Genomic DNA, 25362 nt, shown 5'->3' on the forward strand with positions numbered 1-25362 from the left:
AAGAACCAGGGGAAATGTTTGAATGAAGAAGTGAATGAATGAGTATCCTACTGTCCAAATCCCTCTTCAGGACTCTGCACTCCACATGCTAAGCCCACGATAGAAACAGTCTCACCTTTCCTCCACATTGCAAGGGCAAGCAGGACACTCCTGCTCCCCAGGAGGCCACAGTCACAGCTTTCTCATCCCTCAGCCACCATGGCTGAGGCCCCCATCGGATACTGCGCTCTACGTGTCAAAAGCCCACCCAGCCCAGGACCCCAAGACTCTCACCTGAACTCCAGAGGCCTCACTCAGCTCCCGTGGCCATCCTCTCTTCCATACCCTCTTTGTAAACTTTGTTTTTTGCCAGAATACTTCCTTCAAATGTCTTCATATTTCTTTCTGGATGCCTAACTGCTTAAGAACTCAGTTGCCCATCAATTAAATCTAGATGCTTAAAATAGCATTGGAGGCTGTTTGTCAATTACCCTTGTGTTATGTTTTCACCTTCACCACAACCAGCTCAGGGCCTATGCATTGATGCCACTCTTGGACTTTGCCTAAGGCACATGCTCCATTTGAAAGGCTTGCTCTCTAAAACATGGCTCAAAATTGGTCACAGGATCCTCTGTAAAATTCCCAGTCTACCAAGATGCTTCGTGAACAGTGGTTCCCTCCTCCCCAAAAATCCCTTTTCAATCTCACCCCACCCCATGTGTTCATTTTTAACCAGTTCTCAGACACTTTTATCACTGGTCACTTGCTAATAGGTGGTTTTAAATCTGTTCTTTCGAGCTTGTAAGTCAAGAGCTCTGAGGACCCTGAAGGAGGCACTGTATTGCACATTTCTTGTACACCTTGTGTGCAGCCCATCTCATCCTCCTAGGACAAGCCCTAACTGATCTTGCCATCAGGAGCTCTCTGCACGGGCACTGGGCACTTGTCAAGGGTGGGCAAGAGGCTTACAGGTGTGGCTGCTGCAGTCAGTCCCAGTAGTCAGAGCCTGGAGGCAGCTTTCAACTAAACAACTCCGTCTGCTCCCCTCTCCCCTAACTGGGAAATTTCCTGTAAAGGGAGGGGAAACGGCCCATCAGTAGCAAGAGGGGTTCCTAGGTATACCTAGGCCCTTGAGACCTGAGTTTCTCAGATAAACCCTGCCGCATCCCAGGACCAGGAACTCCCCGCCCCCGCGCCCTCCGTGAAGACCCCCACGCCCTCCGTGAAGACACCCCCCCAGCCTAGCCACCGCCCCGCGGTCCACTTCAGCACCTCCGAGCGGACAGCTCCCGGCGCGCGCTCGGCGGGCGGGCGGAGGGAAGCGGGGCGCTGGGGAGGGCGCGGAGGGCGGACGCGGGCGGGCGGGCGGGCGGGGCACCGAGCCCGGCGGCCCTCCCCGGGGGCGGCGCCCACCCAGAGCCGGACGCCGCCGAGCCCAGGGCTGCTGGAGACGCCAGGAACAGGGGGCACGGGTGGTTCCCCGGCGGGGGCCCCTCTATCGAAAGATGCCTGTCCGCCGGGGCCACGTCGCTCCCCAGAACACTTACCTGGACACCATCATCCGCAAGTTCGAAGGCCAGAGTGAGTGTGTGGGTTGCGGAAGGGGGGGAGGGGGCGTGGGGAACATCTGGAGTGCTGGTTGGAGGGCACGAGGGGCCAGACCCCTTTATTACTAACTTCTGATGGGGCAAAGGTGGGGTGTGGGGAGGGAGGATAGATTCTGAATACAAACTCCTTCACTTTGACGTCCCCAATATCTCCATGCTATGCTACTTTCTGGAAAACAAGAAACACAATGCGGGTCCTACCCCTCCCCACATAGTGTTCTTGGTGTCCCGAACCTTAGTCTCCCCTTGGGGTCACTGCCCCACTTCCCCCTTCTAGCCTCTCATGCCTCCTTTAAAGATTTTCTTGACTCTCCTTTTCACCCAATAACCCTGCTTTGCCCGGTGTGACCCTTAACTACCCTCCCTTTACTGACCCCAGTAAGTCTTGGGCTTCCCTGGTCTTCCCACAGCCCCAGGCCTGACTCCTGCGCCCTACTTTTCTGCTTACCATCCGTGTCCAGCTCCCTCTTCACTTCTCTCTTTACTCGGAAGAGGAGTGACCTTCCCGGGGACTCTTGGTCCTCCCGCTGTCCCGCACCCTGACGACTCCTCTCTCATTCTGGCCCCGGCCCTGCTCCTGCAGTTAAATCCCGCTCCCAGCTGCCGGCAGCCCCCATAATCTTCCTCTCCCTGCTACTTATTCCCGGCCAGGGGCTTCCTAGCTTACTTCCCGCCCTAGGTCGCAAATTCCTGATCGCCAATGCTCAAATGGAGAACTGCGCCATCATTTACTGCAACGACGGCTTCTGCGAGCTCTTCGGCTACTCCCGAGTGGAGGTGATGCAACGACCGTGCACCTGCGACTTCCTCACAGGCCCCAACACCCCCAGCAGCGCTGTGTCCCGCCTGGCGCAGGCTCTGCTGGGGGCCGAGGAGTGCAAGGTGGACATCCTGTACTACCGCAAGGATGGTGAGGCGCACGGTTGCAACAGTGGGTCCTCAGGGCAGACTTGTCCCCCTGACTCTTTTCTTTTCTTTGGTTCTCTTTTTACTTTTTGGTTTTCCGAGGTAGGGTCTTACTCTAGCCCAGGCTAACCTGGAATTCAATATGTAGTCTCAGGGTGGCCTCGAACTCACGGCGATCCTCCTACCTCTGCCGTCAAGAGTGCTGGGATTAAAGGTGTGAGCCACCAGGCCCAGCCCCCTGACTCTTTTCCAGCCAGGGAGAGGGCACTGACCTAGGGGACCGAAAGGCCTGGACATATTCTACCCCTGTTTTGGGGCCTCAGTTTCCTCACTAGTGAGGAGAAGTAATGGGCACTGGGTGCTAACCCTCCTGAGAGGCTTGCGACTGGGCTGAGCTAACTGTTGGTCCTGGCCTAAGACAGAGCCTCCTGCTCCACTATCCCCCCCTCTGGTCCCCTGCCTCTTGGCTATCTACTTTGTCACTGTCAGCTCCAGCTGTCAGGCAGCTGGGACGGAAATTAACCTTCCCTTATCTCCGTCTGCTCTGGGGATTGAGGCAGGAGTCACCCCGCCCCTCACCCTCAGGCCTCAGTGGCCAGTCAAAGCGTGAGGCTGGAGAATAGCACTGGGCCAGGCCCATCCGCCCAGGTCTTTGGGAAGACAGCGTCTGGGGTTTGCCTGAGTTGGCAGGTTCGTCCAGATGGGCTGTGGGCTGTTATGGCATCAAAACCCACTGCACACATAATAGATGCATAGGTCAAGAGCTCCAGTAGCCTTTGAGATCTTCCCTTCAGGACCACAGGGACCACACTGGGCTGGGGTTGAGAAGGTAGGGACAGACCATGACTAATGCATCAAAGTCCCTTGCAAATCACCAGGATATATTCCCCCACCCAAATATGGCTTACAAAGGAATTACCTGGGGCATGTTTTGAAAAACACATGTTCCCTCAAGAGAGGCTGACTCAGAAGGTACAAGGTCAGGCCAGGCAGGTGTATTTGGAAAAAAATCTCCCCAGCGGTTCTGATTTTCTGACAGGTTTGGGAACCACTGACTTTTATTTCCTGGACATGGGAGGCACTTTCCCAACATCCCACTGCTAGGGCACAACCAAGGGCTAAATCCCATCTCTAGATCCCTCCTTCAGAGATGTTTTTCTGTGAGTAATCCAAGAAAGGAGATAGGACAAGAACTCGTTATACACTAACAGGCAGGGCTTTGGGGATAGGAAGTTTCCAGAAGAGAGCAACAGCTTCTGTGGAAAAGAGCACAAGGCACAAAAAAGAGCAGGTGCCTTTGAATTGGAACCGAGGAGTGCCGAGAAGCCAAGTGTCAGGGGTCTGGTATATAACCGGAACCACAGTGTGTGCACCTGAGCAGGTATTGTGAGCATAAGTGTGTTTATGGCTTCTTGGGTAGGTCCCTGTATATCCCTGTGGCTATCCCTTGCCAACAGAGGGGATGTGCTGTGAGTAGAGGCAGCAATCAGGAAACTGGGAAGAATTTGGCTTAGTTTGGAAGTACTCACAGGGTTAACAAAGTCAGAATATTTTTAAAACCTGTGACCTCACTTCTTCACATCATTTTAAGGAGGAGGTGACAGTCAGGGGAGTGAGAAGGGTCTCAAAGGAACAGGATGGAACAGCAGGAAATGGGAAGCAGGAGCAAGTCCTTTCTGTTCCATTCTTGGGCCCCAGAACTCTACCTGTACCCCAAAAGTAAGAGAGTTGATCATAGATGCCTGGGGAAGTCATATCAGGGCTGTCAGAGCTAGACAGAGGGCAGAGTTTGAAGCCAAGCCTTAGCCCCTGAGGTCAGGATTCAGGCCTTCAAAACATTGCCAAGTGTTCTTTAGCTTCTGAAAGACCCCTGGGAACCTAGTCTTGGAGGCCTGACCTGGGTAAAACAGGAAATTATACGCATGCCAGGTGCCCTCTCTGTTTGGTCTATTCCTATTCCACCTTTGGTCTTCCTTGTCCTGCTATCTAAGCATTTGACCACCTGGGCCATCCTGAAATTGGTCTGAAACCCAAAGAAAGATCTCTAGTTTAGCTCTCCTTGAACTTATCATATAGAGGAAACTGACTGAATTCCTGATCCTATTGTTTTTACCTCCCAAGTGCTGGAATTACATGTGGCACCACCATGCCCACCTTATGCAGTGCTAGAGATTAAACTTGGGCTTTGTACATGCTAGACAAACACTTTACCAATTACGCCACATGGCCAGCCTCCCTCCCTTAAAAAAAATCATTGCATACATGATACAGTCTTGCTGAAAGACATCCTAGTAGTGATTTCTTCCCTTCTTCCTCTCAACCCCAACCTCTGACTCCAGGGAGGTGGGAAAAGGGTCCTGAACAAATCTCTAGCTGGCTTATTTATAATCCTCTTTTCCTCTTAAAGGGTAATCCACTGAAACTTCTCCAAGTCAAATGGAGGGTCTGTATTCATATAGCTACACAGCTGTATAAAGTCGGCTCAGAGGCTAGGGTACTTCATAAAAATTACACTATGAGACCAAGGTCAAGGACACCTAGAAACAAAGCTCTTCCTTTATCCCTCTTTCCAGAAGTAAGAACCTAACATCTAAGGAAGAGAGGCTGTTACAGGGCCAAAAGCAATGACTGGAGGGAGACATAGAAAATGCTCAGGCCCCCATCCCTCCCCCTGCCCACTGGGCATCTGTCAGCGGGCCCAGTCCTACCTGCCTTTCCTAAGTCATCTGTGCTGAGAAGCCCAAGCCAGAGACCCCTAACTCCCAAACCAGACTACAGGAGGCCTGGGGCCTCTCTAATTCTCTCCAGATGAGGAGGACAGAACAAGATTGAGATCAGAGACCACTGTCTTTCCCTATTCACCCCTCGTGGTTTTTGAATTTTTACCCACAAATTCCAGAACAGTGGGACGCATAATAAAGCCACTCTCCTGGTGGCATCAGCTCCTGAGGGTTCAGGTGAGGAATGCATAGAGACTGGGGAGAGGCTGGGGTGTGGCTCGGTGTTTGCCTACCTCACATGAGGCACTAAGTTCCAGTCCTAGCACCCCCAAAGGGGGGCTGGAGTGAAAGACTATAAGGAAGTGATGGAGAGAGGGTGAGGGTCAGGGTGGAAAGGTATATGATTAACAAGGGGCTGGAGAGGTGGCTTAGTGGTTAAGGCGCTTGCCTGCAAAGCCAAAGGATCCCGGTTCTACTCTCCAGGACCCACGTAAGCCAGATGCACAAGGGGGTGCATGTATCTGGAGTTCATTTGCAGTGGCTGGAGACCCTGGTACGCCCATTCTCTCTCTTTCTCTTTCTCTCAAATAAATAAACAAAAATGTATTTTAAAAAAGAAACGGAAGAAAAGAGCACATGGGAGAGAGTGAGGGTACAGAAGTAGGTGGGGTGTTCTAACTGCCAGAGAGCCCACTGCTCTTGCTCAGAGAGGTGGGTGCTGAGAGGACCCCCCAGAAGGGAGAAACAGACAGAGACGGGCTCTTCCTCAGGGACAAGGCAAAAAGACACTGGAACACTGCCACTCCTGAGCAAAACCTAGGGCAATATACTTCCCACTTCTGCTTGCTTGCCCAGACAGTTACTAATGGGATCTGAGCCATGGGTAAACACAGACAGCTGGCCTGGGCATGGGGAGAGAAAATACCCTGGATTCTTCCAAATTCTTCCAATTTCCTTTCTGCCTTCCCCACAGGCAGCAGCATAGGAGCGGGACATGGGGCCCCACACAGAGACTTCCACCATCTCTATAGCCCTTATTGCTATGATGGTCCATTTGATGGTCCATATGATGGTCCATTGAGTCTCAGCTTTCTAATGAGGATGTTAATGGGACGCAGCCGCTTGAAAACAGGTTTAACAGCTCCCAGAAGCACAGAGTACCTGGAAGCTCTGCTCCTCTGCCCAGTTCCACCCTTTCCCTACCCCATACCAGACCCATCTATCTCCTCAGCGCTAGAGACTGAGGGCATACTGTGGCCTTAGAGTCAAGAGCCTCATTATGCCTTGGCTGACCAGAGTCCCTGCGCAGTACTGTGAGCCCAGAGGAGTGACTCAACAGGCAGGCAGCCTCTCCGGTGTGGATGTCTCCCCTGGGCCCAGACAGCAGCTGGCAGATGGCTGCCTGGTGCCTGGGAGTCCAGGAATCTGATCTGGGAGATTCCTGCTCCCCTGAAGGAATGTGAGAGGGAGGATGGGAGAGGCACAGCTGTACCCCAGCTCTGATGTCTGCAGAGGGGCCCAGAAAATGAGCACCAAGTAGGGAATCTGGAAAAGAGTGATTCTGGTAAGCCCCACAGTAGCAGTATTCCAGCTAGCTGGCTTCTGTCCCTTGTCCCCTAACATTTACATGCACACGTTTTCTTCACTCAATTAGCAACACCTGGGACAGGTGAGCCAGCTGGAATCCTGCCCTCTAGAAAAGCAGCTTGGCCTTTGGATTTGCGTACTTAACTGGGGTTGTTAGCCCCTACAATCCTGCCCTTTGGGCCCGACACCTACCAGTACAGTACTTAAGGACATAGCACCCCCAGTAGATGCTATATAGGCTAGGATCAGGGGTGTGCAACATTTTAGCTTACTCGTTATACCCATCAATGAGGCAATGGTGAGACCTTAGAACAAAGAGGGGCAGCGTGGTAAGAAACAAAGGGAGTCAACAACCGGATCTGGGCTACAGAGACCAGGCCTGGCCTTCTTCCACATGGCCTTCTCCTCCCACTCTCCGACCCCAGCTCAGTGCCTTGCCTGCTCCTCCGCCCACCTCTGCCTTGGGACTCCACCTAGCTTCTTCCTCCCAAAGTAGACCCTTCATTTTTTTGTTTGTTTGTTTTTGTGTTTGTTTTATAAGAAACTTAAAAAAAAATTGGCTCATTTTTATTTATTTATTTGAGAGCAACAGACAGAGAGAGAAAGAGGCAGTTATTATAGAGAGAGAATGGGCACTGCAGGGCCTCCAGCCACTGCAAATGAACTCCAGACGCATGCGCCCCTTTGTGTATCAGGCTAACATGGGTCCTAGGGACTTGAGCCTCAAACCAGGGTCCTTAGGCTTCACAGGCAAACGCTTAACCGCTAAGTCATCTCTCCAGCCCTTAAGAAACTTTTTAAAAACTTTATTTTTATTTATTTATTTTTGAGAGAGAGAGGAAGAGAGAGAATGGGCACTCCAGGATCTCCAGCCACTGCAAACGAACTCCAGATGTCTGTGCCCTCTTGTGCATTTGGCTTACGTGGGTCCTGGGAAATGGAACCACGTTTCTTTGGCTTTGCAGGCAAATGCCTTAACCACTAAGCCATCTCTCTAGCCCCTTGTTTTGTTTTGTTTTTTCAAGGGAGGGTCTCGCTCTAGCCCACGCTGACCTGGAATTCACTATATAGTCTCAGGGTGGCCTTGAACTCACAGTGATCCTCCTACCTCTGCCTCCCAAGTGCTTTTTCTTGTATGCAAGTGAAAATAGCGGTCCCCACTCCATAACTCCTCCCAGCCCCCCAAAATCAGCTTCTCAGAACCACTCTCTACTGTAAAGCTAATCTCCCCAGTGTCTCAGAACTCCCCAGCTTTCATCTGAAGAATGGGGGTATATACTTGGCCCCCACCAAGGACCTCCTGAGGCCTAATGTGCCAATTGGCTCCATGCCCAGCACTTAGTGCACTCCCAACAAATTCCTCCCAGCATCAGTGAAGGAGGCAACTTTGTGGGATGGCAATAAGGGAGCTGAGCCCAGGGCCAGTCAGAGCTACAGGAGGGGAGCACACCCCACCTCAACTCTCCCCACACGCACTTAATCCACCCCCATCTGTTCAGCTTTAATTACCATAGAAGCAAACAAACGTCGGAGCTTAGCCCTGAGCTGAAGGCTAAGTGTGGACTTGGACCTGATGCTACATTATCTCCTAATGAGCAGCTTAGCTGCTCTCCTCACCTCTGCCCTACATGGGGGGAGGGGCACCTGCTAGGCAGCTTCACCCCTCCTCTGCCCAGTAGCTTTGGACACTGTCCAAGCCTCTTTTCTGTGTGTGCTCTTCTCTTGACCTTCACTCAGGCTCCTTCCCAGCCACGTTACAGTAGGAAGGGCATTTTCAGTGACTACCCTCCTGTCTTCTTTTAAAAAAATATTTTATTTATTTATTTGACAGAGAAAGAGGGAGGGAGGGAGACAGAGAGAGAATGGGCGCGCCAGGGCATCCAGCCACTGCAAACAAACTCCAGATGCGTGCGCTCCCTTGAGTATCTGGCTAATGTGGGTCCTGAGGAATCAAACCTGGGTCCTTTGGCTTTGCAGGCAAATGCCTTAACCGCTAAGCCATCTCTCCAGCCCTACCCTCCTATCTTTGTTGATGGGGTTTGCAGCCTCCAGTTTCCGCTGCCTGGTGGATGTGGTGCCTGTGAAGAACGAGGATGGGGTTGTCATCATGTTCATCCTTAACTTTGAGGACCTGGCCCAGCTCCTGGCCAAGAGCAGCAGCCGTGGCCTGACCCAGCGCCTGCTGTCACGCAGTGTCCTGGGCTCCGGTGAGTGTGCTGGTTGTGGTGATGATGGTGCCGAGGGTTGAGGGCACGCGCTGCAGCAGCCAGTGCCCTGGTCCTGGCTACCCTGACCCTGATCTGGTTTCAGAGGGCTCTCACGGCAGGCCCAGTGGACAGGGACCTGGTCCAGGCAGGGGCAAGTACAGGACCGTCAGCCAGATCCCGCAGTTCACACTTAACTTCGTGGAGTTCAACCTGGAGAAACACCGCTCAGGCTCCACCACAGAGATTGAAATCATCGCTCCCCACAAGGTTGTGGAGCGGACACAGAATGTCACGGAGAAGGTCACCCAGGTAAAAGTGTGAAGGGCTCGGGAGGGTAGGACTGTGCCTGGCCTCCAGAGTCCCTTCCAAGAGAGATGTGAGATGGCCGACCACCTTGGTGGTGTCTGTCTGGTCTAAGCCCCCAGGACTCCTATACTGCTTGAGTCTGATTCTTTAGATCTGAAAGGCTGCCCTGAGGCCACAGCTCTGAGGCCCAGCTCCTGAAGCCGGGGGAGCTTGAGACCAGCACAGCCTGTAAGTACAGTCACCATCTAAGCCTGGAGGAGCTGAAGGGAAGAGGCAAGAACAGGCTACCATGGAGGCCTTCCCAAGGCTCTACCATCACGAAGAATTAGAGGCAGAGCCGATGAGTCAGGATCATACAAAGAAGTGCAGAGACACGTCATAATTCAACCTAACTCTTTATTTGCTATTAAAATATATATAAATTAGCCAGGTGTGGTGGCGCACACCTTTAATGCCAGCACTCAGGAGGCAGAGGTAGAGGATTGCCATGAGTTCAAGGCCACCCTGAGACTACATAGTGAATTCCAGGTCAGCCTGAACTAAAAGTGAGACCATACCTTGAAAAAACAAAACAAAACAAAAAAAAGTATATATATTTATAAACTCAGGGCTGGGGAGAAGGCTTAGTGGGTAAGTCACTTGCCTGCAAAGCCGAAGGACCCAGGTTCGATTCCCCAGGACCCATGTAAGCCAGATACACAAGGTGGTGAACGCATTTGGAGTTTGTTTGCAGTGAGTGAAGGCTCTGACATGCCCATTCTCTCCCTCCCTCTCTGTCTCTCTTTCTCTCTCTCTATGCCTCTCTCTCAAATAAATAAAAATAAATAAATAATATTTTAAAATAAATTTACAAAAACAAAAAGGAGAGGAAAGGATATGGCCTGCGTCCTCCAGAGTTGCTCCTGCCCTGCAGCTTTGTGATGAGGGCCAACCTCCCTCCCTCCTCGGTATGCGCACAGGATCTTTCTTGTGCCTGGTGGTGTGGGGCATGGCTGGTACCTCCAGATAACTTTGAACAACCTCCTGAAAACCTATCCCCAAATGACCCTCCCATGCATCCCCTGTTTGGCCAGCCCAAAGCAGATGTCTCTTCTTGAGGGACATCTGTAGCTCTGTCTCAGCTGACCACACTGTCCCTTCTCATGGGGCTGGATGGCCTGATTATTCCAAAAGGAAATGCATAGAGCCCTGCTTGAGGCTTGAGTGAACAGGGTCTTGGCACTGACTCACTGTGTGATCTTGGGCGAGGGCTACCCCTGCCTTTTGAGCCTCTGGGCTCTCATCTGCCGGAGGGAGTTGAGCCAAATGGTCTCTGAGGACGCATAGACATTAAGTATTTCCAGTCCAGGAAGCAGAAGAAACTCTAAGAAGGCATAACACGATGGAGCAAGGGAGTGCAAAGGAGTCAGCCCTTTTCCCTGCCCGCCCCTTCTCATCTGAAGCGCAGTCACTTGCCAGAAGCCTCCAGGGAATGGCCCTGTGACCTGCTCATTTGCATCAGAGCCCAAGTTGCCAGTGTTCCTTCAGTGGCCCCTCGCTCAAGCCCATGCGGACCCAGTGCTGAAAGGCAATGATGAGGCATGTCCCAGGGGACATGGGCTCTTCAGCTTATCCAGAGGAGAGTGACAGTTAAGGCCAAGGCTGTATGGGGGGGGGGCAGGGAAAAAATTTAAAGAGGGCAAACATATGGACAAAGCCTGTAGGCGGATGCCATGGCCCTCACTGTAGACTGTGGATGTCAGATCAGGATCTGTCTAGTGGAAACCAGTTCTTAGATCCTCCCACAATCCCATCCACTACCTGGTCATGTCTGCAGGTCAAAGCCTGACATTGCTGATTTTTAATTTTTCTTTTTCCTTTCCTTTCCTTTCCTTTCCTTTCCTTTCCTTTCCTTTCCTTTCCTTTCCTTTCCTTTCCTTTCCTTTCCTTTCCTTTCCTTTCCTTCCTTCCTTCCTTTTTTCTTGTTTGAGGCAGGGACTCACTCTAACCCAGGCTGACCTGGACCTAGAACTCACTCTGTAGCCCAGGCTGACACTGAGCTCACAGCGATCCTCCTACCTCTGCTTTCCAAGTGCTGGGATCAAAGGCTTGAGCCACTGTGCTCAGCTACATTGCTGATTTTCTTAAATCACATCCATCTACCAGACTCCATATGGGGGTGGTCGACCCCTCAGGCTTCGTCCTTATTGGAGCAGTATCCAAAGTGGGTTGACAAGCAGGAGGCTGAAGTAGGAATGATGATTTGGAACACGTAGAAGTGTCTTGTTTAATCACAACCTCATGCTGTTTGTTGTTCTTTGTTATCCCATTTTGTAGATGGGAGTGTAAATGCCAGAAGTTACGGGACTTGCCCCTGGACATGCAAATGTCAGACCTGGAGTTCAACCTGGAGGGTCTGTCTTCAAAGCCTATGCCCTTCCTAATGTCCCAGCTGTTTGGTTTCACACTGAGCAGCTGAGTAGAGCCTGGGCACTGTTGGTCTAGGTCCTAGCAACTACCTACTGCCTATAGTTTTGGAGGCAGAGGATGAACTGTAGTGATTCGTATGTGGAGCAGCTGAGGCTTTCCAGTGCCTAGAACCTGTTGAGGGTCCACGTTGGCTTGAGCTTGACTCCTGCTCAGATCTGGCTCTTTCTTTGGGAGGGTTGTTTTCAAGGCGGGATCTTAGTGACTCAGAGCCCCAGGTCCTGAATAAAGGAATGAAGAGTCTCTTTTGGAGGTGACCTGCTTCCATCAAGAATCTCAAAGCGGGCATGGTGACTCACGCCTTTAATCCCAGCACTCGGGAGGCAGAGGTAGGAGGATCTCCATGAGTTTGAGGCCATCCTGAGACTACATAGTGAATTCCAGGTCAGCCTGAGCTACAGTGAGACCCTACCACGAAAAACAAAAAACAAAACAAAACAACCCCCCCAAAAAAAAGATTTGCTAGGTGTGGTGGTGCACATCTTTGTCCCAGTACTCGGATGGCGGGGGGTAGGAGGATCACTGTGAGTTCAAGGCCACTCCTGAGACTACATAGTGAATTCCAGGTCAGCCTGGGACCATGCTCACAAATGACCCTGCGCCTAGCCTCACCCACCCCAAGAGAGCCTGTTTCTAAGGAAGCTTGTGAGCTTCAAACCTGGGGCCACCCCCCTGATCCCATGTCACCCCTCCCCTGTCTGTACTTCTCCCCGACATGCCTGTCTCCTTGTGAGCTTGTCTCCTCATGCTCCTTTCCTTTGCCCCTCTGTCCCTCACCACCTGTGCCCACAATTCCCTTCCTGTGCCTCCCCCCACGCGGGGACCTGTCTTACTATAGCAGTGGCTGTCCCCACTGACTGCCCGTGACTCCCACCTCAGGTCCTGTCCCTGGGCGCGGACGTGCTGCCCGAGTACAAGCTGCAGGCGCCGCGCATCCACCGCGGCACCGTCCTGCACTACAGCCCCTTCAAGGCCGTGTGGGACTGGCTCATCCTGCTGCTGGTCATCTACACGGCCGTCTTCACGCCCTACTCAGCCGCCTTCCTGCTCAGTGACCAGGATGAGTCGCAGCGTGTCACCTGTGGCTACACCTGCAGCCCGCTCACCGTGGTGGACCTCATCGTGGACATCATGTTTGTGGTGGATATTGTCATCAACTTCCGGACCACCTACGTCAACACCAACGACGAGGTGGTCAGCCACCCCCGCCGCATCGCCGTCCACTACTTCAAAGGCTGGTTCCTCATCGATATGGTGGCTGCCATCCCTTTTGACCTGCTTATCTTCCGCACTGGCTCTGATGAGGTGAGCAAATTCATCCGTGGCAGTAGGCATGCCCGTCCGCTGCACCCCAGCCCAGGTCCTCTCTGCCTCACAGCTACGGTGCACAGCGCAGGCAGCAAGTAGAAGCAGGGAAGGGGCCTCAGGCGCCTGTCATCTCCCAGCCCTGGAGAAAGACCAGGTGAGGGTGTGCCATCCAGGTTTGGGGACCGTCCCTCTGCCCATCTCTCTGAGCAAGACCAGTGAGGAGATCAGACTGACAGCAGTTCTTCCTCTGCCTTAAAATTCTGCCCCATCCGGGATGGACACTTCTAGGACCCAGGCTCTGTGTGCCACCTCGCCTTGGAGTTAGGAAGGGATCCATAGGCACCCCAATGCACCCTTATCTGCTTCTCGCCCCAGCACCTCCTCTGTGCCCACTCTGCTTCCTGTGGGTGATGTGAGGGCATGTTCATTCAGGTCCCACTGTGTCCTCCTGCTCCAATTCCTCAGCTTCCCACTCAAACCCACTTTGCCTTCTAGGTTCCAGGAGTGCCCCCCCCATTACCCTGGCAAGTCCAGCAGCGGTTGTCAAACAGTGTCCCATCCTACACTCCAGAAAACCATCCCCAGGTCCTCTTCTCCCCTCTTCTACTCCAGCTGAGCTGCTTGCACTGGCATAGCCTTCTTCTCCACCTTGCTCTAGCCTCTGTCCCCTCAACAGGCAGAACAAGTTTCAGATCACTTAGCCTACCTTCCCACTCCCCCTTCTGAACCTCCTATGGCTCCCAGAGCCTCCGGAGTTAAAGCCAGGCTCTTTATAGACAGTAAGGCCCACAAGAGAAGCCCTGCCCACCTTCCCAGACTCCTTCCTCACTGCCTTGCCATCTCCCAGTCTGAGCCACAGGCTTTCAAAGGTCACACTTGGTTTCCCATGTAAGACCATGCCACTCATATCTCCATGCCTCTGCCTGTACTGTCTGGTGCCCAAAGTGTCCTCTCCCCCTCCTCCCTGGCTGCCTAGACACCTAGCCTCGTTCTCAAGACACGTTCTGCGTTCTCTCCAGGGAGCCTCCCCTGACTTACTTCTGCCAGTTTGACCTCCCCTTCTTGCTCACTCCCATTGGATATTGCTCCTAGCAACCAAAACATTGTTTTGCACTTTAGAGAGACAAAGCTCTTTCAGGTCCCATACTATGTTCCACGGCCAAGTGCCTAGCACGTCTCCTAAGCATTTTGTGGAAGGACTATGTGGTGATCATGTAGGGAAATGAACACAGGTAGGACTGTGAGTGCCAGAAGAGCTGACCCCCAGCTCTGTGGATCTTTCCCTGGCCCTAGACCACCACCCTGATTGGGTTACTGAAGACAGCGCGACTGCTGCGGCTGGTACGCGTGGCCAGGAAGCTGGACCGCTACTCTGAGTACGGGGCGGCCGTACTCTTCCTGCTGATGTGCACCTTCGCGCTCATTGCGCACTGGCTGGCCTGCATCTGGTACGCCATTGGCAATGTGGAGAGACCCTACCTGCAGCCCAAGATTGGCTGGCTGGACAGCCTGGGCGCCCAGCTTGGCAAACACTATAACGGCAGCGACCCGACGTCAGGCCCCTCCGTGCAGGACAAGTATGTCACGGCGCTCTACTTCACCTTCAGCAGCCTCACCAGTGTGGGCTTCGGCAACGTGTCACCCAACACCAACTCCGAGAAGGTCTTCTCCATCTGCGTCATGCTCATTGGCTGTGAGTGTGACCTCGGGCTGTGGGGTGTAGCCATGGAACTGTGGCATTAGCTTGGAAACAGATATAACATACGGTGACAATGCACGCAGAGTATTGATCCCAAGTGCGCAGTATGCAAATTTGTGCATATGGATATGTCAATTATAAGCAGAACTCTTTTGAGTTTTTCTTTTCTTTCTTTTTTTCTTTTTCTTTTTTGAGGCAGGGTCTCAAATAGCCTAGGCTGACTTGGAACTCACTCCATAGCCCCAGGCTGGTCTCAAAACTCATGGCTATCCTACCTCTGCCTCCTAAGTGCTGGGATTAAAGGCATGCACTACCATGCCCAGCTTTACGCATATAATTTAACATCTATTGCTCTAGGCCAATCACCAGGACTACCATTTGCAGGGCACAGTGTGAAATAAAGCTCATTGCCCTGTTTTTAAAAATTATTTTAAAAAGTTGGGGCTGGAGAGATGGCTTAGCAGTTAAGGTACTTGCCTGGGAAGGCTAAGGACCCAGGTTCCATTCCCCAGTACCCACGTAAGCCAGTTGTGTATGGTTGACACATGTGCCTTGAGTTCATTTGCAGTGGTTACAAGCCTTGGTGTACCCACTCTCTCTATCTGCCTCTTTCTCTTTCTCTCTCTCTCAAATAAATAAATAAAAATAATAATTTTTTTTAAAAAAATTATACCGCTGGGCATGGTGGCACATGCCTTTAGTCCCAGCACTCAGGAAGCAGAGGTAGGAGGATCGCCATGAGTTCAAGGCCACCCTGTGGCTACCGAGAGAATTCCAGGTCAGCCAGGGCTAGAGCAAGACCCTACCTCGAAAAACAAAAAAAACAACAAGCAAAACAAAACAAAAATTTGCCGGGCGTGGTGGCGCACGCCTTTACTCCCAGCACTCAGGCGGCAGAGGTAGGAGGATCGCTGCAAGTTCGAAGCCACCCTGGGACTCCATAGTGAATTCCAGGACAGCCTGAGCTAGAGTGAGACCCTACCTCGAAAACTCGAAAAAATTATACAATAATTTAAGATAGTGACGGCAGAGAATTAACCTGGGCTTTTGGCACTAGCTGCATGCCCCTGAAGCTGGCCCCGCTAGCCAGTCCTGTAAGCACTTTCTAGAAGCGCAGTTCCCAGAGGAGGAAGCATCGGTCCTGACTTACCAGGAGGCTGTCTGCTAGGGAGTGACCTGCCCCAGAGTCTGTGCTCCCAGCTGCCCTCCCAGACACCTGGTGTGGGAACTCCAGAGTGTGGAATTTTGCACATAGACTAAGCTGTCATGTTCAGGCTATTTAGAGAAGTAAAGGCTCAGAAAAACAAAAACAAGAGCTGGGTGGGAGGAGGGGGTGAAGAGACCCAGAGTTTTCCCTTTATCCTATTTTTATAACCTGGAGAAAACAACAAATCCAAACCTTTGGGGGGGGGGGGAATCCACTGCACTAATTCGTTCTCCCACGAAATTTGTCCTCTGGGCCTGGGAAGATGTCAAGAACAGACTGGAAGGACGAGGGCAGGAAGCCCTGGGGCCTTTGTCCCTCGCGTGGCTGGCCTGCGCACTAGCCCTGCCCTGGCCACTTCTGCCCTTGCCCTGGGCCGAGGTCCTGCCCCGCCCCGCCCCCAGGGCCCTGCGGGGCAGGGGGAGGCCAGGGGTCCCCGAGAAGCAGCTCACCCGCGCCTCGCGCCCCCACCCGCAGCGCTCATGTACGCCAGCATCTTCGGCAACGTGTCGGCCATCATCCAGCGCCTGTACTCGGGCACGGCGCGCTACCACACGCAGATGCTGCGCGTCAAGGAGTTCATCCGCTTCCACCAGATCCCCAGCCCGCTGCGGCAGCGCCTCGAGGAGTACTTCCAGCACGCCTGGTCCTACACCAACGGCATCGACATGAACGCGGTGAGCCCCGCAGTTCTGCCCGGGCTGGGGGACCCCGCTCCGGGAGGTGGGGGGGGGAGGCCGAGGTCAACGTCAAGGGCGGGTGGCCCCCAACCCCAGTGGCCCTGCCCCGGCTGGGCCCCGCTGGACTCGCCGCGCCCTCCCTCCTCCCCGCAGGTGCTGAAGGGCTTCCCCGAGTGCCTGCAGGCCGACATCTGCCTGCACCTGCACCGCGCGCTGCTGCAGCACTGCCCGGCCTTCCGCGGCGCCAGCAAGGGCTGCCTGCGCGCGCTCGCCGTGAAGTTCAAGACCGCGCACGCGCCGCCGGGGGACACGCTCGTGCACCTGGGAGACGTGCTCTCGACCCTCTACTTCATCTCCAGGGGTTCCATCGAGATCCTGCGCGACGACGTGGTCGTGGCCATCCTAGGTGGGAAGTTCACCGTGGCCGGCCCAGGGTCTTGGGATTCGGTTGGGACGGCTGGGTACTTTGGAGGCGGGCTGTGAAAGCTGGACAGCGCCACACTTGGGTCCCAAGTAGTCACCTGCATGCGACCTTGGGCAAGGCACTTGACCTTTTGAGCACGGGAGGGTCCTCTTTATTTGCATCTTCCTTGCTTTCTCTCTGTGGCTACCCCCCCTCCCTCCCTCTCTCTCTCTCTCTCTCTCTCTCTTGCTTTTTCGAGACAGGGTCTCACTCTAGCCCAGGCTGACCTGGATTCACTGAGTAGTCTCGGGGTGGCCTCGAACTCACTGTGACCCTTCTACTTCTGTCACCCGAGTGCTGGGATTAAAGACGTGCACCCGGCTTCGCCAGGCTTCCTTGCTTTCTCTGTGACTTCCCTTGACTTCACGTTTCCAACTCCAGGTGCAGCCACCATCACCCCTTGGTCTCCAGGATCTGGCTGTCCTCCAGCCCCTCTGTCCACTCCTGTCCCTCAGCCTGCCTCAGTGGCTGATCACCAGGCGCCGGTGCTTTTGCTCTCTTTTCACTTTTTGCATTCTGCTGGGCCCACCCCTTGCTCCCACAGCCTGTGCCTCCCAGCGAAGCCTAAGGACCCATGTTCAACTCTCCTGATCCCATGTAAGCCAGACACACAAGGTGACACAAGCATTCAAGGTTGCACCTGTGGGTCTCTGGTTCAATTGCAGTGGCTGGAGGCCCTGGCGCACCAATTCTCTCTCTCTCTCAAAGAAAAATAAAAGGCCAGTCTGTTGGGCTTGCCTCAAAAACAAAACAACAGCAACAAGCAGACCAAGCACAACAGATCCCAACCTGAACCCATCACTTCCCCCAGCAGCAGCCACTTCAGCATCCCCATCAGCCCTTTTCCTGATCTAAAGCTAACCACGGGAGCAGCCTTCCTCATTCCTGCCTTCTGCTGACCATCCAATCCACTGGAGGCCTCCCTGTTCCCCTCATTGTGTCCTTCCGGGGGAGTGTCAAGAGGTCCCTTCCTGAGGCCTAGCATCTGGTCTATTCACATATCTTTCACCACTGACCTGATACACACCTGTACTAAATACTTCAATAGGTCCCCCAACCTGTGGGACAAATGTAAACCCCCGCTTAAGCCATGTGATTGGTCCAGTTAAGTCCTATCTCCTCCCCTCGTGTTTCATGCTCCAGACAGACAACTGCTCCTCATCCCTGAATCTGCCATCTTTGCCACCATTGTGCCTTTGCACATGTTGCCATTCTCCCTCCAGTGCCCACTCTGCACCCACTGAGCAGATCCCAGGCTGAGCTATGCAGTGTGGGCTCCTCTGATGGCTCTCCCCTCTCTCCCAGGCCACCTTGCAAGTACCACCCACATGGGAAGGACAATTCTTATTAATAATTAAGAAGTCAGTCCAAATTTAAGTTTCAGTTAGAGACATGAAATCCTGTCATCTTGTCCTGAGTAGAAATAGACCTTAGATCATAATCCTTCATGTGCAAAAAAAAGAACAGGAGATCACATTGCCCAGATTTCAAGGTTCAGGCTTTGACGTGTGACCCTGGCAAGTCCTTTCTCTCTCTAAGATCTCAGTCTCTCTTCTTTGGGTGATCTTCCATCTTGTTCTCTTAAGAGGGTGTGCCCAGTCTCCATTTGCCCATGCTAAACTATTAGCATCTCTCATGCAATGCCACTGGGTTGAGGTGGTTGGATTTTCCTGGGGGTGGGGAGTGGGAGTCAAAGAAATCACAGTCCATGGCAACTATGACCTTGGCCTTGGCCTGTCTGCCTCTGCCCCCATACTTGACCATGAAGTACTGACCACATGCTATTTTGCCTGCTCAGACTGCCTTTCTTCTGAGAGCCTAGTCTTTTTTTTTTTTTTTTTTTTTTTTTTTTTTTTTTTGGTAGGGTTCCACTCTAGCTCAGGTTGACCTGGAATTCACTATGTAGTCTCAGGGTGGCCTCAAACTCATGGCAATCCTCCTACCTCTGCCTCCCAAGTGCTGGGATTAAAGGCATGCGCCACCACACCTGGCTTAGTCTTTGATTTTCTCAGAATCTCACTTACTCTGTAGGTCAATTTGTCCTAACTACCCTTGGCAGAAGGAGTCCCTCCTTCCTCCATGTCCCACAGCTCTTGGTTGTCCCCTATTAAGATGTGGTCTAGGTCATTCTATAAACTTGTCTACGTAAGTGCTTGTTTTCTGGGTATTCGAGGATTGGCTTATGGGAAGATCCACATATTTAGGGCAGGAGCCATTCTCAGGGGATCTTTGTGGAATTCAAAGGACGGGTGAAGCACTGACTCATCCTCCTGCCCCTGACAGCAGCACTTCCAGCCCAGGCCCCGTACCTTGATGCTAAGCACCAGGCCTCAGCCCAGCAGGATGGAAGTGGAAGGTCACAGACAAGTGACCCTCAGGGAGGTTCTTCATAAGGGAGCCTGGAGAGACCACCACCTCTCTTGCCTCTCAGGGAAGAACGACATCTTTGGGGAGCCTGTTAGTCTCCATGCCCGCCCAGGCAAGTCCAGTGCAGACGTGCGGGCCCTGACCTACTGTGACCTGCACAAGATCCAGAGGGCAGACCTGCTGGAGGTGCTGGACATGTACCCTGCCTTTGCAGACAGCTTCTGGAGTAAACTGGAGGTCACCTTCAACCTGCGGGACGTGAGTCTGGGTCTGTGGGTTGGAATGGGTGGTGGATGTCAGATAGTTGAGGATGGATAGCACTAAGGATAGCCTGCTAAGATATTGGCCTACCTGCCCTAAGGAATTATCTGACCTCTGCCCTTTCCTTTCAACCCATCCGGGATCTTTTGCCAGGCTTCCTTTTGTACCTACCTACAATGGTCAACTTAACTACAGTGATGGCCATCATTTATTGAGCAGCTACTATGTACTTAGCACTAGGCATTTTCTTTTATTTTATTTAGTTTTCCGAGGTAGGGTCTGACTCTAGCCCAGGCTGACTTGGAATTCACTATGTAATCCCAGGCTGGCCTCAAACTCATGGTGATCCTCCTACCTCTGCCTCCCGAGTGCTGGGATTAAAGGTGTGCGCCACCACGCCTGGCTTGCACCAGGCTTTTTATTTTTGCATTATGTAGATATGCTCATGTGTGTATCATTATGCATCATGTGGAGGCCAGAAGTAGACATTAAGTGTCTTCCTCTCTCATCCTCCACCTTATTGAAAGAGTCTCTTGCTGAACCTAGAGCTCACTGGTTGAATTAGATTGGCTAGTCAGTGAGCTCTAGGGATTCCCTGTCTACACTTCCCCATCACTGGGATTATAGTGCATAGCATGGTATTCACTGAGTCATCTCCCCAACCACAGAGGTAGAAGGATCACTGTGAGTTCAAGGCCACCCTGAGACTACATAGTGAATTCCGGGTCAGCCTGAGCCAGAGTGAGACCCTACCTCAAAAAAAAAAAAAAAGAGCCCTACTTTGTTGGCTTTGCTGTGAGCCATCAGGTGGCTTGTGTGCTCAGTGGCTAGACATCAGGGCAGAAGGGATGCGGTCTTCATGGTCTACTTAGCCTAGGTCAACTGCAACCTCAAGGTGGTCCTAAGTCTTGTGACGCCAGGAGGGCGGGCGGCCAAATATGCTGTCAAGGGCACCTCTCCAGTATACTGAGGATTCCAGACCCAGTCTCCCCACTGGCCCCGATTGAAGGACAGACCACTAGGGCGTTGGGAAAAGAAGAGCAGTCCTTCTGCCTTCTACCACAAATCTTGCTGATTAGAACCTTGGTGGGGTTTTCCACATGGCCCCCCAATAGTCACCTCCTGTTTACCTACCTGACACCCTCTCAGGAGAGAGCCTGCAGGAAGCTTCCCAAAGCCTCTCTGGTGTGCCCTACAGTGTCTCCACTTTCTTAAATGGTTGTCACAAGTGTCACAGAGTGATACAGGGCAGGGAGGAGTCAAAAGACTCTGTCTCAGCTCTGGTCCCTATTATTTTATGCTCTTGTTCCCTATAAGGCAGATGGGGGTCTCCAGTCATCACCCCAACGGGCCCCAGACAGCCAAAACCACCAAGGCTTCTTCCTCAATGACACCCAATCAGGTAACTACAGCCAGTCTCTGCCTGAAGCCCCACCCTTTCTGGGCTCCCTCTTTACTCATCGTCCATCTTTGGAAGAGGCGCTCCTGTCCCTTTGATGGTGGGGAAGGATGGCTCCCTGGGCTCAGAGATAGAAGTTTTTTGTCCCCATTCTTCCTTAGTGTCCCAGCCCTGATGGTTTGAGTCAGAGAGGGAGGGCTCACTAATGACCGGGTGCTGTTCCCAGGGGTGGGTAGTGGCCAGGTGTCTGGGATTCCATAGCAAAGTACCAGGAGACCTCCTTGGGCTGAAGCTCCCTAATAAATGAGACCAAGCCTAGAAATCCCAACCCTGACCACCCCATCTTAAGCTGGGACTCCAGTTCCCCTCCCAGGGATATACCCTGCAGGGTCCTGGAAGCCAGACCTCCATAGAAGCAAGACCTCATGCTCCAGGGTACCCAGGTAAGGAGATCCACTCCCCATCTGGTGTTCCCATGGCAGCTAGGGAAAGCATGGGCTTTAGCAAGGAGGGACAGACTGTGGAACCAGCTAGAAGGAGCAGAGGTGTCCTCTTCTCTCCTGCAGGTGCAGCCCCTTCTCCGAGCATGTCAGATACATCTGGGCTCTGGACAGAATTGCTGCATCAAATGCCCCCAAGATCCCCAACCCTGCAGCGAGATCCAGACTCTTGGCCTCGAGAGCTAGGCTCCAGACTGGAGCAGCTCCAAGCCCAGATGAACAGGTGAGAACGTTCCTGGCGAGGCTAGGACTGCTGCAAAGGACTGGTCCAGCAACTGGGCTGGGTACTGGCGCCCCCTCGTGGTGTTTTGGGAGTGCCTTTGGGTGCCAGGTGGGTTTTAGAATGGAGGAGACCATTAAGTGCAGGTTTCCCAATCCTGTGCCACTAAGTACCCTAAGAAGCCTTAGAGTGTGCCAAGGAAACTTCCCCGGGAAGGAACACGTCTGTGTGCAGAAACAAATTCCACGGGCCTTGGAAATGGGGTGCTGCCTGCGGATGGTAGAGCTATGAGCAGTGTAAAGGCTTAAGGAAGGACAATCCTGGATGCGAAGTATGGAAGTATGGTGCTGTCACAAACTAGCTAGTATGTGGGCAAGTTACTTGACAGTGCTGAGCCTCACTTTATCAGGTCATGAAAATGGTACAATTATTCATTTGAGAGAAAGAATGGGCACACCAGGGCCTCCAGCCACTGCAAACGAAGTCCAGACGCATGTGCCACCTTGTGCATCTGGCTTACATGGGTATTAAGGAATGGAACCTGGGGCCTTAGGCTTTGCAGGCAAATGCCTTAACCACTAAGCCATCTCTCCAGCCCAATGGGTACACTAAGAATACCTATGTTAAAAAGAAACAATCATAAAAAAGAATACCTATGTTAAAGCATCGTTAAGACTGGATGTTGTGTGCACCATGTCTGGTTTCCAGTGTTATCAAAGTCAGGGATGTGTAAGGGGAATTTGGGCAGAGGCTGTGGATCCTAGTTTCAGGTAGGCCCACAATACCATTTCACTTGGCAGGAACAATATACAGGCTAGAAAATTGAGAGGCGTCTTTGGGATATGGACTACTCTCAGAACCCTGACCTTGGCCATGGGGCTCTGTCTGTCAGGCTGGAGTCCCGCATGTCCTCAGACCTCAGCCGCATCCTGCAGCTGCTTTGGCAGCCCATACCACAGAGCCATACCAGCTACATCCTGGGAGCCTCTGACCCCAGTGACCTGGCCTTGTTTCCTGCAACACGGAGTCCAGGGCCCCAGCTAGATCATGTGCCCTCTGCACAGGTGAGAGGTGAGGGAATCCCCAGGGGCTTTGGCATAGACTTCCCCATCTCCAGCACATGCTGGTACATGCCCAGAGCTTCTGTGGCCCAGGAACAGCCGTGGTTTCTGCTGCTCATTTATGATTTGCAGCCAGGGCAATCTGGACAGGGTGGTGGCAGAGCATTGACTATGGTCACAGACATCATAACCCCAGCAGGGACAACAGCGCCCTAAGGTGTGGGAGGAGCTCTTGCCAGTTCCCTTCCCTCAGATCAGGGTGGGTCAATATCTGACCTGACTTGGGTGGGCTCCTCACTCCACAGTGTGCCTCTCTCTCCCTTGCCCCTCCCAGACTCTTAACTATGGTGACATGGACCAATGTATGCTGAAGCACAGGAAAGCTTCTCCCAGTATGCCTCACCCAGCTGTGGCAACGGACAAAACTCTGATGCCATCCTCAGGACAAGAGCACAAGCCTGAGGGGCTCCTGTCACCCCTGGCCTCACCACTGTGTCCCCTGGAGGTACAGGGACTAGTTTGTGGTCCCCGCTTTCCCTCCCTTCCTGAACATCTTGGCTGTGCTCCCAAGCCACTGGAGTTCCAGAGACATGGCTCAGATCCTGGCTTCACAAGGAGTTAGGTCCCTTGAGTCTCAAGATAAAAGCCACCACAAGGGGAATGAAGGAGGATGAGAGTTAAGACTCTTGGGAGAGGCAGTGATCCAGGATGGTCTGAGTAAAGAGGCTTGGTCCAGTGCCCAGGCTCTGTGTAATCAGCAAGCCTGGCAGACAGCGGAGCACAGAGGAAGCTGATAGGATGCAGAGACCAGTGAAGAAGGGAGAGATTTTCTAATCTTCCACTGAGAATCTTGGTTGAGGCTGTATGTGGTTCACTCCAGCTCAGAATCATCTGCTGCCTCAAAACCCAGCACTAGGGCTACGGCTTCTCACCAAAGGCCTCCAACATGGCTGGAGGTGGACATGTCTTCTGTGGTGGACATGGTATACAGAGCACCAGGCCACTCAACCCCTGCGATTTCCATGACAGCATCTGGGTCCCGTGAGGTAGCAGGGTGTCATGTGGCTAATAAAATCTTAGACATTTCACAGTGGGCTAGATGTATAACTTTTTTTCGAGCATTATCCAGTCCAGGCCTGTACTGGGGCTTTCTCCAAGCCCTTCCCATGGGGGGCTGGGTAAGGGCTTTTCCTCTATCACAGCCAGCTTGTTGGAGATCTGAGAGTGGCTTCGTTGGGTCCAGGAGCCCCCAGATCCTGGGGCTATTCGCCAGGCTGGGATGAAGGGGAACAGGTTCTGACTTGGTATCCATAGAGAATCGTGACAACGGTCGGCACTGTGCAGCACTGGCCTGCCCCCGGGTCAGGTTCCATCCTGACTATTCTGTAGATATGAGTTCATTAACCCTCCAATCAACCCAAGTGGGTCGCACTTTATTATCCCCATATTAGAGATGTTGGCTCAGTTGCAGAGACTAAGAAACTTACCAGATCGTGAGTGGGATTTCTGGGGGCCCTAGTATTGTTTTGCTTTCTGATCTGAGGATGGGTACATGAATGTATTCTGGTTGTTAAAACATGTGCACTTATGGGCTGAGGAGATAGTTCAGTGGTTAAAGGCACTTGCTTGTAAACCCTGCTGTTCCTAGGTTCAATTCCTCAGTTCCCATGTAAAGCCAGATGCATAATGTGGCACATACATCTGGAGTTCTTTTGCAGTAGCAAGAAACCCTGGGATACCCATACACACACACTCTCTCTCATAAATAAATAAATAAATAATAATAAAATTTAAAAATACACGTGTACTTATGAGTCAAGTCAAGCCCAACACAATAAGAAAAGGAGAATATAATTTCAACCCAGAATTATCTGTCTTGAGGACATAAGCAATTAACCTCTTGTCTGAAAAGGCTGTTTGTCCAAAAATTCCTGAGTAAGCCGGATGTGGTGGTGCATGCCTTTAATCCCAGCACTTGGGGGACAGAGATAGGAGAATCGCCATGAGTTTGAGGCCACCCTGAGACTACATAGTGAATTCCACGGCAGTCAGACTATCTCTGCTTTTCAAGTGCTGGGATTAAAGGCTACCACACCTGGATCCATTTCTTTCTATTTACTTTTATTTTTCGAGACAGGACAGGATCTCATGTAGTTCAGGCTTGCTTCCTATGTAGGGCCTCCCGATCCTCCTACTTCTACCTCCCCTGTTGGGGTTACAGGCGACCACCACTATGCTGCCTCTATCTATTTAACAAAAACAGGTGCACAGGAACTTGTTCACACAGGTAGACAGGACTGAAAGAGGCCTGGTTTTATACATATATATCCCTCAATGCTTTCAAATCTGCATTTCTGTTAAAATTAGTCATCATTAAACATTACGTTTGCTAATATTATCTAACAACTCAATTCAAACCTCT

General features: G+C 52.4%; 1 protein-coding gene across 3 annotated transcripts; it reads left to right on the forward strand.

Moving 5' to 3' along the window:
• Positions 1–1484: 1484 nt before the first annotated feature.
• Positions 1485–23990, forward strand: Kcnh6 (potassium voltage-gated channel subfamily H member 6). Of its 3 annotated transcripts, none has more exons than XM_045159183.1 (14): positions 1485–1560; positions 2266–2496; positions 8845–9006; positions 9110–9315; positions 12658–13083; positions 14380–14779; positions 16467–16666; positions 16823–17075; positions 19564–19757; positions 21078–21165; positions 21495–21602; positions 21726–21882; positions 22772–22943; positions 23275–23990. In XM_045159183.1, exons 1-14 carry the CDS (start codon positions 1485–1487, stop codon positions 23560–23562), a joined length of 2961 nt encoding a protein of 986 aa, XP_045015118.1. In that variant the 3' UTR covers positions 23563–23990. The 3 variants fall into 3 exon arrangements, with proteins under 3 accessions (XP_045015118.1, XP_045015119.1, XP_004655143.2); XM_045159184.1 differs by lacking the exon at positions 21495–21602 and having other exon boundaries at positions 14380–14534; positions 14694–14779; positions 21078–21162; XM_004655086.2 differs by lacking the exon at positions 21495–21602 and having other exon boundaries at positions 21078–21162.
• The last annotated feature ends 1372 nt before the right edge of the window (positions 23991–25362 follow it).

Source organism: Jaculus jaculus, chromosome 9 (assembly GCF_020740685.1).
Source record: "Jaculus jaculus isolate mJacJac1 chromosome 9, mJacJac1.mat.Y.cur, whole genome shotgun sequence".
NCBI classification, from domain to species: Eukaryota; Metazoa; Chordata; class Mammalia; order Rodentia; family Dipodidae; genus Jaculus; species Jaculus jaculus.

Excerpts from the sequence above, each read along its gene's own strand:
- Kcnh6 (XM_045159183.1), top strand. The coding sequence starts at position 1,485 with ATGCCTGTCCGCCGGGGCCACGTCGCTCCCCAGAACACTTACCTGGAC. Across the intron at positions 9,007-9,109 it reads ACGCAGTGTCCTGGGCTCCG|AGGGCTCTCACGGCAGGCCC; the intron begins GTGAGTGTGCTG and ends ATCTGGTTTCAG. Across the intron at positions 9,316-12,657 it reads TCACGGAGAAGGTCACCCAG|GTCCTGTCCCTGGGCGCGGA; the intron begins GTAAAAGTGTGA and ends CTCCCACCTCAG.